Raw genomic sequence first — 13784 nt, 5'->3', positions numbered from 1 at the left:
TCCTATCTCGGAGGCACATCAGGCTCTTCTCAGATTCACAGTAGAACCCGCTCACTACCAGTACAGAGCTCTTCCGTTCGCCCTTGCAACAGCACCAAGGGTGTTTACAAAAATAATGGCGGTGATGGTGGTCTTCATTCCAGAGGTGTGCAAATAGTGCTCTACCTGATTGATCTACTATTCAAGTCTGCCTCTGCTCACCTGCTCGACCAACATCTACAGCTCCCCATCAGAATCCTGGAGATGCATGCGTGCCTCATAAATTGGGCAAAATCCCAGTTAACCCTTTGCCAGAGAATGACTTTTCTGGGAATGATAATGGATACCAGCAAACAGAAGGTATCCCTGCCAGAGAACAAATCACGGTCCTTGCTGGACTCTGCAATTCGACTTTTATCCTGCTGCAAACCATCAGTCCTCTTATGCATGCGCTTACTAGGAAAGATGGTGTCGACCTTTGAGACTCTCCCTTACGGTCTAATTCACTTTCGTTGCTTTCAATGGGACATCTTAAAAAAGTGGTCAGGATCCCATCAGAAGTTAGAACGCCAAATTGATTCATTTGTCCACACAGGCGGGACAATCCCTCAGATGGTGGATAGCTCAGGACAATTTGCTAGTCGGCAGGTCCTTTGCCCCATGGTCTTGGATCTTAGTATCAACAGACGCCAGCCTTCGGGGATGGGGGGCTGTGGCCCTTCATTTGAGACTTCAGCAGACCACTCTCCCCATCAACATACTGGAACTGAAAGCTATGTTAAAGGCCTTAAAGAGCACCCAGTCCATCCTGCAGGGCCAACTGTTCCGTCTGTAGGCTGACGACGCCATGGCAGTGGCGTACGTCAACAGACGGGGGCACCAAAAGCGCAAGAGCAATGGAGGTGGCGACTCAGTTCTTGACCTGGGCTGAAAACCACTTTCCCTCCATCTCCGCAGTCTTTTTTCCAGGCATTCAGAACTGGGAAGCAGATTATCTAAGCCGGCATTCAATTCTGCCGGGGGAATGGTCTCTTCATCCGGAGGTCCTTCAGTCTCTGTTCGTTCAATGGGAGACCCCGGACCGAGACCTAATGGCATCTCGTCACAATCAAAAGGTCCTACACTTTTGCTCAAGAACAAGGGACCCCTTGGCAATGCCCGTCGATGTTATGACAATGCCTTGGGACTTCAGGTTAGGATACCTGACCCCCCCCCCCCCATTTACATGATTCCCTGCGTCAAGCAGGAAGGCCTTCCAGTTATACTGGTGGCTCCAGCTTGGCCGCGGAGGGTCTGGTATCCAGAAATCCTGTTGATGGCGGTAGGTCCAGGTCTTTGGTTACCCCTTTGAGAAAACCTTTGTCTGAATTTAATGGCATGGCTGTTGAAGCCAACCTTTGGAGGTCCAAAGGGCTCTCTTCACGAGAAAACCAGACACTGCTCGTATTTACCTTCGCATCTGGCTTACTTACATTAGATGGTGTGAGAGCCGGACCTGCCACACGGCTTCGTTCTGCTTCTCAAGGTTTCTTGCCTTTCTCAGGATGGCCTGGATGGAGGCCTTCGCCTGGGGTCCTTTAAAAGTACAGATTTCGCCTCTTTCTGTGTTTTGTCACTGTTTCCCGGCAGACATACGGACGTCAGGACTTTCCTACAGCGAGTCCTGCATTTCCAACCTCCACGTGTTTCGCCCACGGCACCCTGGGATCTTAATCTGGTCCTTAATATGCTTCAAGGATGCCCTTTGAACCGTTACAAACTGCGGAGTTACGATTCTTAACATGGAAAGTTGCATTTCTACTAGATGTTGCATCAGCTCATAGAGTTTCCGAGCTGGGGGCTATCTCATGTCGCGAACCATATCTCGTGTTTCACGATAATAGGGTGGTTCTCAGAACAGTTCCAACAATCCTGCCAAAAGTGGTTTCCGGTTTTCTGATTAACCAGAAAATAATGGTTGTGGTGTTCACAGAGGAGACTCAAGCATCTGGAACAGGCTCTATGGAATTTCTCAATGTGGTTAGATCTCTCTGAATCTGGCCATAGGACATCTAAGATTCGCCACATGGATTCTTTATTTATTTTATTTGACTTCTCAAAACGAGGATGGCTGGCATTCAAGCAATCAATTGCTAGATGGCTTACATCGACTATTAAGCAAGCTTATATCAATGCTAATCGACCTGTACCAGATTATATTGTTGCCCATTCTGCCCGTTTGGTGTGTGCGTCTTGGGCTGCGCGAAATGGGGCCTCAGCGGACCAGTTATGCAGAGGAGCCACTTTCTACTTGGTCCATACCTGTCACGGGCACTAGAAGTCTTTACCCAGGGATCACCAGGTGGTAAGCTTACCAGAGCAATATAGATGGTAATAGTGTACTCTGGTAGCAGGGTGATCACGGAACAGGCAATAGTAGATGATGAGATGCTCAGGAAAGTCTATGACTAGCAGCACTGGTAATATGAAGGTGATAATACACGAGGAACTGTATGGACAAGGGCAAGTGGAGGTAGTCAGTGGTCTGCGTTAGCAAGTTGTACCACTGCTATAGTGAGGAGGAATGTCCAACAGAAACGAGGAGGTGATGAGAGTCAGCGGTCTGCGGATAGCAAGTGGTACCGCTGTCTGAGTGAAGGAATGGAATCCAAGTGGAGGTATCCGGGAAGTCAGTGGTCTGCGGTAGCAAGTTGTACCACTGCTATGTGAGAGGAATGGAACAGGTGATACTGAAACAGGAATCAGTGGTCTGCCTTCAGCAAGTTGTACCACTGAAAATATATGTGAGGAGGTGTACGGGGAGAGACTGCAACACAGGATGTACACGGGCACATTAAACACGATCCACAGTAATATGCACAATATATATAAATGACTGAACAGGTCTGCAAATGTAGGAAGTCTCTGAAGTAATCCAGCACAAGGTAACACAGTCAATGATGGCAAAAGACTCAGCGGATTGCAAGCTCCAGAGGAGAACCAACACAGTCCAGCAAGATATGCAATACACCAGCACAGTCAATGAGAAGTATGCATACCGAGGTTCAGAAGGCAGTCAGACAGGAGTGCAGTGATACCTGGGTGGCAGGAGGCCGACAGGATGAGAAGTCCCTGGATGTAAGAAGCAGGAGTCTAGTAGGTGCAGCGCACAGGTAAGTAGACCAACAGGGACACGAATCCAATGCTGACAGGAGGGTAGCGACCAGGGGAACCAGGAAGGCGTGGAGAGCGGATCAGCAGTAGATGGACGATAGGACTGGCAGCGGCAGCAGGACTCTGCGAACCCACGGGAGAGATGAGATGACGCTGAGGTGCACAGGAGCAGCGGATAGGAATCAGCTCACGGTCACGATGATGAACACAGGCGAGTTGCCGGCTGGAGGTTGTAGTGCACGGAGGCAGCGGATAGGGATCAGCTCACAGTCACGATAATGAACACAGGCGAGTTGCCAGCTGGAGGCTGTAGTGCACGGAGGCAGCAGCTAGGAATCAGCTCACAGACTAGATGATGAACACAGGCGAGTTGCCAGCTGGAGGCTGTAGTGCACGGGGGCAGCAGCTAGGAATCAGCTCACAGACTTGATGATGAACACAGGCGAGTTGCCAGCTGGAGGCTGTAGTGCACGGAGGCAGCAGCTAGGAATCAGCTCACAGACTTGATGATGAACACAGGCGAGTGGATAAGGAGAGAAGGCTGTAGTGCACGGAGGCAGCGGATAGGAATCAGCAAACAGCCACTATGGAATATAATAACGTTGAAGTGGTGTAGGAGACTGTAGTGCACGGAGGCAGCGGATAGGAATCAGCAAACAGTCACTATGGAATATAATAGCGTTGAAGTGGTATAGGAGACTGTAGTGCACGGAGGCAGCGGATAGGAATCAGCAAACAGTCACGATGATACAGTTGATGGTAGAAGTGGTACAGGTAAGTAGACCAACAGGGACACGAATCCAATGCTGACAGGAGGGTAGCGACCAGGGGAACCAGGAAGGCGTGGAGAGCGGATCAGCAGTAGATGGACGATAGGACTGGCAGCGGCAGCAGGACTCTGCGAACCCACGGGAGAGATGAGATGACGCTGAGGTGCACAGGAGCAGCGGATAGGAATCAGCTCACGGTCACGATGATGAACACAGGCGAGTTGCCGGCTGGAGGTTGTAGTGCACGGAGGCAGCGGATAGGGATCAGCTCACAGTCACGATAATGAACACAGGCGAGTTGCCAGCTGGAGGCTGTAGTGCACGGAGGCAGCAGCTAGGAATCAGCTCACAGACTTGATGATGAACACAGGCGAGTGGATAAGGAGACTGTAGTGCACGGAGGCAGCGGATAGGAATCAGCAAACAGTCACGATGATACAGTTGATGGTAGAAGTGGTATGGGAACCACAGTAGGAGAAGTGGTTAGGAAACCACAGAGGTAGAAGTGGTTTGGAAACCACAGGAATCAGCAGCGCTGAATACACGAGGAAACACCTTCAGAGGCTCATGGGGAATGAGACTCCAAGATCAGGCCACGTGGTGTTGACCACAGGTGCTTAATATAGGGAGTGTTGCCTGATCTGCCAATTGAGTTAAAGGGACATACACTAAAGTATATGAAAGGGCTGCGCAGCGCATGCGCAGACCCTCAGGATGGAGGACGACCACGGTTCCTAAATGTCCGGGAAGAGGCACTCACGGTCCGGTGAGTGACAATACCTTTTACAAGATTTTATCAATTCAATGTATTTGCGTCAGCAGACACCAGTTTTGGCCGCAGTGCTCTACGTGCCAGGCTGTCAGAGCGGTCCCTCCCTTAAGAGGGCTGCTTTAGAAAGTCCCCATGGTAGCAGTGTCCCCCAGATAGGATGAAAGAGAAATGAGGATTTTTATACTTACGATAAATCCGTTTCTCTGATTCCATCTGGGGGACACTGCGTTCCCTCCCTTCTGCTCTTCTGCTGTTTGGTCTTTGGTTGGTTGTCTCCCCTTCCTTGGGGCTTTGTACTTAAACTGAAGAGCCTACAGGGGGTTGCAGAGGGGAGAGGGGTTTGTCAGCAGGATACATTAACAAGTTAACTAATCAAGTGCCAAACTCCTCTCCCCTCACACAACCCCCATGGTAGCAGTGTCCCCCAAATGGAATCAGAGAAACGGATATAAAAATCCTCTTTTACCATACCTTGAAACAGTCCATTGTTGTTTTCACCAGCCCTTTTAATGTAATATATCCTGAGTAGTAATGGTGTTGGAAATGTTGTACTTATTCTACAGTGTGCCTGTGTGTGAGTTTGATGTTATTTTTATTCCAGGAACAACTGAGGATCTTAGAACAAGGAATCACTGGCCCAGAGGGACACGTCTTGAGCCGACCAGAAGAGGTGAAAATCATTATTTTTAAAATCTTTTCAACCCTCTTTTCCCACCCATCAGCACAGGTTTCTGGTATGTACAGTTACTGTGTATCTCTACTGATTGTCCTCCGGACTGATGTCTGAGCACTAGTGGATCTGACACAGACTAGAAATGATAGCCGGCTCATGTTGTTTCTAAGCTTGTACTGAATCCCTCTGTTCTCTGGTGCTCATAAATTAGGTTTTAAATAACTGAGGTTCATAAACTTCTCCATGATTGTGGAATTTAATTTAACTCCTGCTCAGGATGTCCTCAGGACAGTGTCATGAAGTGAGGAGGGGAATGGAGACAACCTGAAAGACAGAGTTAGATCATGCAAGGAGCAGTGTCTTTCTAACATCGCAGCCTAGTGATGTGAAGTGCTTATCAGATCAGTGTGTCAAGATTGTGGTGTCAAATGAACCTCTATATGAAATGATGTTCAAACCTCCAATTTGCTAATCCTGTATAGAAAAGTCCCAAGTATGTCTGACCATTTCAATACCTATGTAGGTGGAGGCAGAAGCTGTGAACCGCTCCATCACCATCGCCAACCAGACCAACTGTCCGCTCTATGTCACCAAGGTGATGAGCAAGAGCTCAGCAGAAGTCATCGCACAGTCCAGGAAGAAAGGTGTGTTGTGTGTCTAGATGTGACGTGTGTCCAGGACATACGTTATTTGTTATGTGAGACATTTGAGATCTTATTTAATGGATAAACTGAGTATAAGCATCGGTAATGGTCTTGAATGTAGTTATTGCTGTTTCTTTGTGTATATACGGAGGATTATTATAGAATAAAAACTGTATTGTTCCATTCTCTGTCCTCGTAGGTGCTGTTGTGTACGGGGAGCCCATCACTGCAAGTTTGGGCACTGATGGTTCCCACTATTGGAGCAAAAACTGGGCTAAGGCAGCAGCTTTCGTCACATCTCCTCCACTGAGCCCCGATCCCAGTACTCCTGATTTCCTCAACTCGCTGCTCTCCTGGTGAGTACACCTGCTCATATTGATTTTCTCATAACTACCTGGTGTGTGTGAAAAGTCAGAACTTGTCTCTGTGTTTGGTGTAAGCTATTGTGGAATGTAAATTATTTAATGACCTGGAGCGGGTGTTCTTAGCATCTATATACAGAGCAGCTGATTTTGTGTAAAAGGGGATAGTTTGGGGTTTGGAGGTTAATGTTTGTTCCCCCATTTCCCAGTGGTGACTTGCAGGTTTGCGGGAGTGCACACTGCACTTTTAACACAGCTCAGAAAGCTGTTGGAAAAGACAATTTCGCACTAATTCCAGAAGGGACCAATGGAGCGGAGGAGAGAATGAACATCGTGTGGGACCGAGCTGTGGTGGGTACAGACAGCCCGAGCTGGGAGAGTTTGGTGCGTTGGGCACCGGTAGTATGAAGCATGGTGCATCCAAATTTGAGAGGAGAACAGGAAATGCTGTACAGGAAAGCTAGAGAGAGGGCATCAACATGGATCTGGAAAGAATAATTGGAAAAAGATCCCAGTCTAAAGGGTGGAACAGTAAAGGGTAATAAGTATTAGTGAATTTTAATAGAAAGTGTGTAATGTATAGTCTTATTAATGATCCCTAAATCATAAACACAAGAAATTTCAGGGAAAAAATTAGAATCTTAATGTAGTAAAAAGGGATGAGAACGATAATTTTCTTGCTTCATTTTCTGCCTGAGCCCTTACCCCTCCATCTGCACCATTGTCCTCACTCCCTTCGTAACATCCCTCCTCTTCTCCCTCAGTACCTATACTTCTGGTTACTACACAGTCACTACATGAGGAAATGCACAGTGACACAGACCAGTCACTGTGACCTTCCTCCTGCACGTACTAGATAAGGAACTGGTGGTGACTGACATTGGAAGTACAGTCGAAGGGTTACGGTTGAGACTGAATTGTCTATGTCACCACATTTCTCCTCTGTTGTGACTGTATGAAGAGTGTATGAATGGAGGTATCGAGGGAAGGGAGAGCATGTTGGTCAGGAGGAAAAGTGAGAATACCACTAATATTCTACTGTCTGAGATGAAGTTCTCAGTTTGTCCAATTGTTCTATAATCATCATAGTCTCTAATCTCAGAGATTGTTGTACTGGATCAAAACTAGAGTTCTAGAAGGGGAACAATTCCATATTTGTGAAGGAAAGGTCTTTTTTACACCTATTAACAATTTAATTGCAATGCTATTCACACTGCTAATTCGCTTTTGCTTTACTTATTCATCCTCATGTTAATAAATCCTGTCCCGTGTGTTTCTATGAATTCAGGCTAGTCTTCAGACCTTAAGAGTAAGCAGTGTAGTGGTGACTGTGTCTAGGTTAAAGTGTCATTTCCGTTGGCTTATTGTCTCTCTAGGTGACTGGGAAAATGGATGAAAACCAATTTGTCGCTGTAACCAGCACCAACGCTGCCAAAATTTTCAACTTGTACCCTCGAAAAGGACGCATTGCAGTAGGATCTGATGCTGATCTGGTGATATGGGACCCGGATAATATAAAGACAATCTCAGCCAAGACGCACAACAGTGTAAGTTCTACATATAGGAAAAATATGACACTAAGGGCGTATATATTACTGCAAGCCTCAGAATTGAGGTTGCAGCAGGAGGTGTGAGGGTACTGCAGGACCTCCAAAAAATCAGAAAAAAGGGTAATCCAGTGCTGACTGAGACTGGGACAAATAACATTCCCTAAGCATAGATTTAGAGCATACAGGCAATTATAGGGCAAACACTCTAAGGGGTAAATGTATCATACCCCGGTTTTTGCAACATGCGGGAGATCGGCGTCTTCGCAGCTTAAATTTAAAGCGGCGCTGCCTTTTAAAGGGAAGTTTCCCTTTACAAGGCAGCGCCGCTTTACATTTACCCCTAAGTGTTTTTTGCAATTCAATGTACTGTATTTGGAGTTCAAACTTTATTTGATGAGACTGTGATTGTCACTTAACTCAATTATATGTTATGGAGCAGTGGATCTACTAACCACTACCTCACCATCATATCTATCTTTGATCTGCTAAGCATCAGAAGTGGAACCAATCTGGTCCCTGAATCATCTTCATAATTAGTTTAACCAGTTGTTGGCCATATAAGTTTATATGAACGGTGTGGCCTGCTCATTTGTTTCATGTACTTTATATGACATTTGTAATCCCTATTTTCAGACTTGTTATATAACGTGTCTGCTTCAAGCTTTCCATTGTACTATATTAATATACCATCATTCATAAGTCTTTTATTTATACTTTATATTTCAATTTTATTTAATTTATTTGCTGAGAATTTTGTCCTGGTCTCAGAACACGTTTTATCCGTTTCTAAGATTCCTGATCACCTGTTGGTGTGAAGAATAGAAGAAAGTAGTAGAACTTGAATAGTTTTTACTCACCGGTGTCTTTCATTTCAGTCTGTGGAGTATAATATTTTTGAAGGAATGGAGTGCCGTGGAAGCCCCCTAGTGGTAATAAGCCAAGGAAAGATTGTACTTGAAGATGGCACTTTACATGTTACCGAGGGATCAGGACGATACGTTCCTAGGAAACCATTCCCAGACTACGTGTACAAAAGGATCAAGGCTCGAAGCAGGGTGAGTAATAAAGTTCACAGATAAAACATGGAAACGGCTGAGCATTAAGGACTTGAATATGTGCAGCGTAAAATTGAAATGACAACATGGAATTAAGTCAGGGGCTGTGGTTTAAACTATAGTGAGCTAAGGACCAATGAATTGTTTATAAATGGTGAATTTAACATGTGCAAAACAAGAAGCACATGGTGAGCGGAATAGCGGAAGATTAAGTAAACCTTAAAAGTGGCAAAATCAGAAAAGAAGAAGCCAGCTGTGGAGCTAAGCAGTAGATGACAGACAGTTCTACGCTTTATTGGGTTCTAGGCTAAACTCATTCAGGTGCAGGGTATAGCTATGAGAAATCTACAAAATAGGATTTGCAAATATTTTTTGCCAGTGAGCAATTTACTTTTTTTATGAATTCACTTCTTTAAATGATCTTCATATCTTTCTAGCTTGCCGAGCTGAGAGGGGTCCCCCGTGGACTGTATGATGGACCTGTCTGTGAAGTCTCTGTGACTCCTAAAGCGGTAACACCGGCATCCTCTGCCAAGACATCGCCTGCCAAACAACCGGCACAGCCCATACGGAACTTGCACCAGTCTGGATTCAGCCTGTCAGGTGAGTGTTGTCTGCAGACCTGACTGATCATGGCTGTCAGTTCCACCAGTATGTTGCCAGAGCTTGGGGTACTATACCATATTGGCTATGAAACAGTGGGGACCCATTCATCAAAAAATAAACAAACATGTTTTGATGAAAGAGCATTGTGCCATATGAGGGGAAGATTCTGTTAGATTTACAGCTGTGCTAAACAGTATGTTTAGACATCGCTCTCCAAATACAATTTAGCATTAACTACCCACAAAGCAAATGATTTCTGTCTACTAGACTGGCTGTAATCTGCTGAAACCCTCTGCTTGTCTGTGGGGCGGACGTGTAGCTTTAAACATTAAATATGTTTGATACTGACACAAAATGAAAAACTTTATTCAAGAAATAGTTTAATTGTTAAAACAATAACACTTCAATGGACTTGTTTATTAAGGTGTTTTCATTTAAATTCTAACAGACAAAGTCATATATTTTTGCAATTAAATCTCCCAGTTTGACATGTTGTTCAGTTAAGACTATTACTTTATTTGCACTTTTTATCATTGTAATACTTTTTTAAACAAGCAATTGCATATATTTATATATATGATGATAATCCTACTATTGAACATAGTTAATGTTTTTAATGCAAATATTTGTATTGCACCCTCCTGTCCCTAGAGACCCACCGCTACCCTTACAACATGAAGCCAAGATTGGGTTACACTTTTACCCATTTCATGTACAGAGATCATCTTTGGCTGAAAATAGCAGTGGAAACGAGTGCTCTCCCTGCTTACTCTATACAATTCCTGCCCCATTGTCTAACAGGAGATGAGTTTGGGGGTGCAGAGAATGTGTCTGTGACTCTACAGATCTCTTTTACGATCAACCTGCTGTGTTCTAATGACAGTATGTTGCTATCAAGCCGGTTCTGCTTTGTTATGTCCAGCTCCCTGCAGTAACCCTATGGTAGAGAGAACTTAACTCACTTTCACAGCAGAGTGCAACAGAAAATGATCGCTGTGCTGCTAATGGTTAAAAATATTTTCCCATAAGAGCTTCCCAGTGAAATTTTACACACTATAAACTAAGGCGGAACTGGGAGGCTCGTTTGGTATTTTGCGACAGGTCTTTAAATATACCTTTATATCGCTGTTTTCACTTTGTCCAATTGCACAACTATTCTGTATCTAGCAAACTAAACAATTCTCTGTTTCCATTCTGGCATATCCTGACCCTTTCTTACAAAAAATTAATCAAAGGTCTGTAGTTTAACTGTGGCCAAACAGAGTTCTCTGTTTAATCCCCACTCCAGCCGTTATCTCTTTTCCCATTCTGAAAGATCAGATTTCCTTTTCTAGTCTGGAACTCAATCTTCCTGTCTACCCTTCTTCTGCCAATAGAACATGTAATCTGTTTCTCACATAATGTCTTGTTCTTTCAGGAGCACAGGTGGATGACAACATACCTCGTCGCACTACACAGCGCATTGTGGCGCCTCCCGGTGGCCGTGCCAACATCACCAGCCTAGGCTAAACCCAAACTAACTCTCCTGCCCCAGGATTTTGTTCCTTTTCCAAGATGAATTATGCTGAAAGATTTACTGATTCCTGACATTTTTTTTCATAATCTTGGGGGCAGTGACTTTTCTAGGAGGAAAAACCAATGGTCTAGGAGATACGCAGTATGACATTGCACCTACAACATAAATATACATACACATATAGGATACTTGCAGTATGTTCATTACAGGTATCACTTTGTATGTTTGCATGTGTGTAGATAAGTATATGTATTAATGCTGCAATCCCATGTAAAAGTGATGTGTGTTTTTTTTTAACATGAATCACTTTTCTGTAGTGTATTTCTTGAAGCTGCTATTAATGATTTACAGCTAAGTTTCATGTAGTTACCAAGGCAACCACAGCCACATTAACTATGATGTAGTGAGACGGGAGAGGCTTTGGGACGCCTCTCTTCTCAGCATGCACGTTCATGACACAATACCCTGCCCCTGCTTCCTCTGCGATCACATGACCACTGAGGAACTTCCTGACTGACTGGCTCTGATTCAGAACATCAGGTTACATTCTCCTCATGAATGAGCTTTTGCAGTTGAAACCAAATGCTTCCAGCTGAGAGACGCTTTCTTGCAGTGGCAGCCACGGCAGTTACCACCGCAGAGTAATTTTGCAATGGGAGGACTGAGTTATAGGAGGACAACGCTTCATGTTACTTCATGTTACAAAGGTACAAAACTTGCTGTTTAATAATAAAAAATAAAGTCTGTGGGATTGCAGCTTTTAATATATTAATATACACACATATTTTCTCCTGGACTTTATTGGGTTGAGTTAGAGAGCCCCACAAGATCGGTCTTTCCCAGTGCCCATTTACCACCTTTTTAACTCTGTATCCCATTTTAATTTCCCCAGTGTTGCTTTGTGCCGAAGTGGAAGGTCCCCATGTAGAAACATCTCAGTCTTGCCATATAAGGAATTTATATTCAGGTTATGGGATTAGGAATATACATCTCTATGAGAAAATCCATCGGTTCTTAGAAGAAGACAAGTTTTTAGCTGATTAATGTCTACTAGCTAATGACGTGAATACAGTTCTTTACAAACTAACCTTAGAAATTGTACTGAAAGCTCAGTTTGGATGCTCTGTACTGAACATCACTTTTATTAATAGTTGACAGTTCAAAACTAATAAACTTTAGAAAGACCTTAACCTAAGACAGAGTTACAGCAAGGACCTCTTGGATGGCAATGCCAGATGTATCAGGTTATGTGGGTATATGGTGTTTATAGGGCACCTCAGTGCTGACATTGAAGGGTGGATGTTCCATTCAACCAGTTTTTAACCCATTGTGGGATTTGTGACTGTGTTTCCGAGTGCAGGAGATGTTGTGCTAATGCTAATAAATGTGTCTAGAATGCAATTGTGCTCTCTCCGATGTCTTAAATAGCAAAGAGATAAGTCTTGTGTCTTTCCCTGTAAACACTGTGTTCTGATTTCTTATCACAGGATCCACTAATAAAATGTTGTGCTTTCAAATTCTGTCCTGCGCGTTACTTTCAGTACGGTGCATGCAGTATGGAGACACAAACATTCTTAATATACCTTAACTGGTTCACAAATATCTGTGGATCATAGATTACCATGACACACAACTACAAAAACTGATAATACAGAAAAAGCACTATGCAGAGATATGGAGTTAATCCACTGTACTCATACAGCCTTGCTTTGAATATAAAGTTAGTCTCGCCTGCTTATTTCTTGCAAACAAAAAAGAAAAATGTCAATGAATAAAGTACGAGAGACAAAATGATAAACAGATACACAAGCAAACAATTGGCGTGGATTTAAAAAAGGACATGCTGAAATTAAGAATTTAAAGGAGAATTATATTGCAAAAAACTATTTGCAAGCCTCTTTTACCTGCTTAAATATAGTTTACTGTGGGGTTTGCAAACCACCATACTTTGGATGTGGTTTTCAGATCCAAATCGCTGGACTTATTACCAAGCTATTTGGAGAGTGAAATGTCAAACTGCATCTGAAGAGTGGCAGTTTGAAAACCCCTAAACTTCATGCGGTTTAAACCAAAACCGCATGGTAAAATTGGATGTGAAACATCGGGTTTTACTTGCAGTTTGCCTATGTGGATTGCTGGGTGGGATGGACTACGCCTGGCTTAGCAGGCCATGGCTATTGCTACTCCTTCAGGCTCACTTGTTAAAGTAAAATTGAGTAAAAAAAATAGTATCCTATCCCTTATAGTAACTAAACACTTGTAGTGCCATAATAGTGTCCAATATACATTAATCAGTCACAACATTAAAACCACCTGACTAATATTGTGTAGGCTACCCAAGTGCCGCCAAAACAGCTCTGACCCGTCGAGCCATGCGCTCCAGAAGACCTCTGAAGGTGTCCTATGGTATCTGGCACCAAGAAGTTACCAGCAGGTCCTTTGAAGTTCTGTAAGTTGCAAGGTGGGGCCTCCATGGCTCGAACTTGTTTATTCAGCACATCCCACAGATGCTCAATCTAATTGAGATCTGGGGAATTTAGAGGCCAAGTCAACACCTTTGAACTCCGTCATGATTCTAGCACCATCCTTGAACAATTTTTGCAGTGTAGCAGAGCGCATTAGCCTGCTGAAAGAGGCCACTACTGAAAGAGGCCTCCCCTGAGTGCACTGCCATGATGGAGTGCACTCAGGAGAGGGCTGGCAA

At 44.1% G+C, this 13784-nt stretch overlaps 1 protein-coding gene across 2 annotated transcripts in view; it reads left to right on the top strand.

Annotated features, from left to right (window-relative positions):
* Nucleotides 1-12597, top strand: part of DPYSL2 (dihydropyrimidinase like 2) — a 59492-nt gene extending 46895 nt beyond the window's left edge. For both annotated transcript variants that reach the window (XM_075207179.1, XM_075207180.1), the window contains exons 7-14: nucleotides 5276-5344; nucleotides 5871-5991; nucleotides 6191-6347; nucleotides 6563-6704; nucleotides 7730-7900; nucleotides 8779-8958; nucleotides 9396-9561; nucleotides 10982-12597. In XM_075207179.1, coding sequence (XP_075063280.1) covers nucleotides 5276-5344; nucleotides 5871-5991; nucleotides 6191-6347; nucleotides 6563-6704; nucleotides 7730-7900; nucleotides 8779-8958; nucleotides 9396-9561; nucleotides 10982-11073 — 1098 coding nt within the window. In that variant the 3' untranslated portion in view covers nucleotides 11074-12597. The remainder of the gene's footprint in view (nucleotides 1-5275; nucleotides 5345-5870; nucleotides 5992-6190; nucleotides 6348-6562; nucleotides 6705-7729; nucleotides 7901-8778; nucleotides 8959-9395; nucleotides 9562-10981) is intronic.
* The last annotated feature ends 1187 nt before the right edge of the window (nucleotides 12598-13784 follow it).

The sequence above is a fragment of the Mixophyes fleayi genome, chromosome 4, assembly GCF_038048845.1.
Source record: "Mixophyes fleayi isolate aMixFle1 chromosome 4, aMixFle1.hap1, whole genome shotgun sequence".
In the NCBI taxonomy this organism is placed as follows: Eukaryota; Metazoa; Chordata; class Amphibia; order Anura; family Limnodynastidae; genus Mixophyes; species Mixophyes fleayi.
This window is presented reverse-complemented; position numbering and strand designations above follow the sequence as displayed.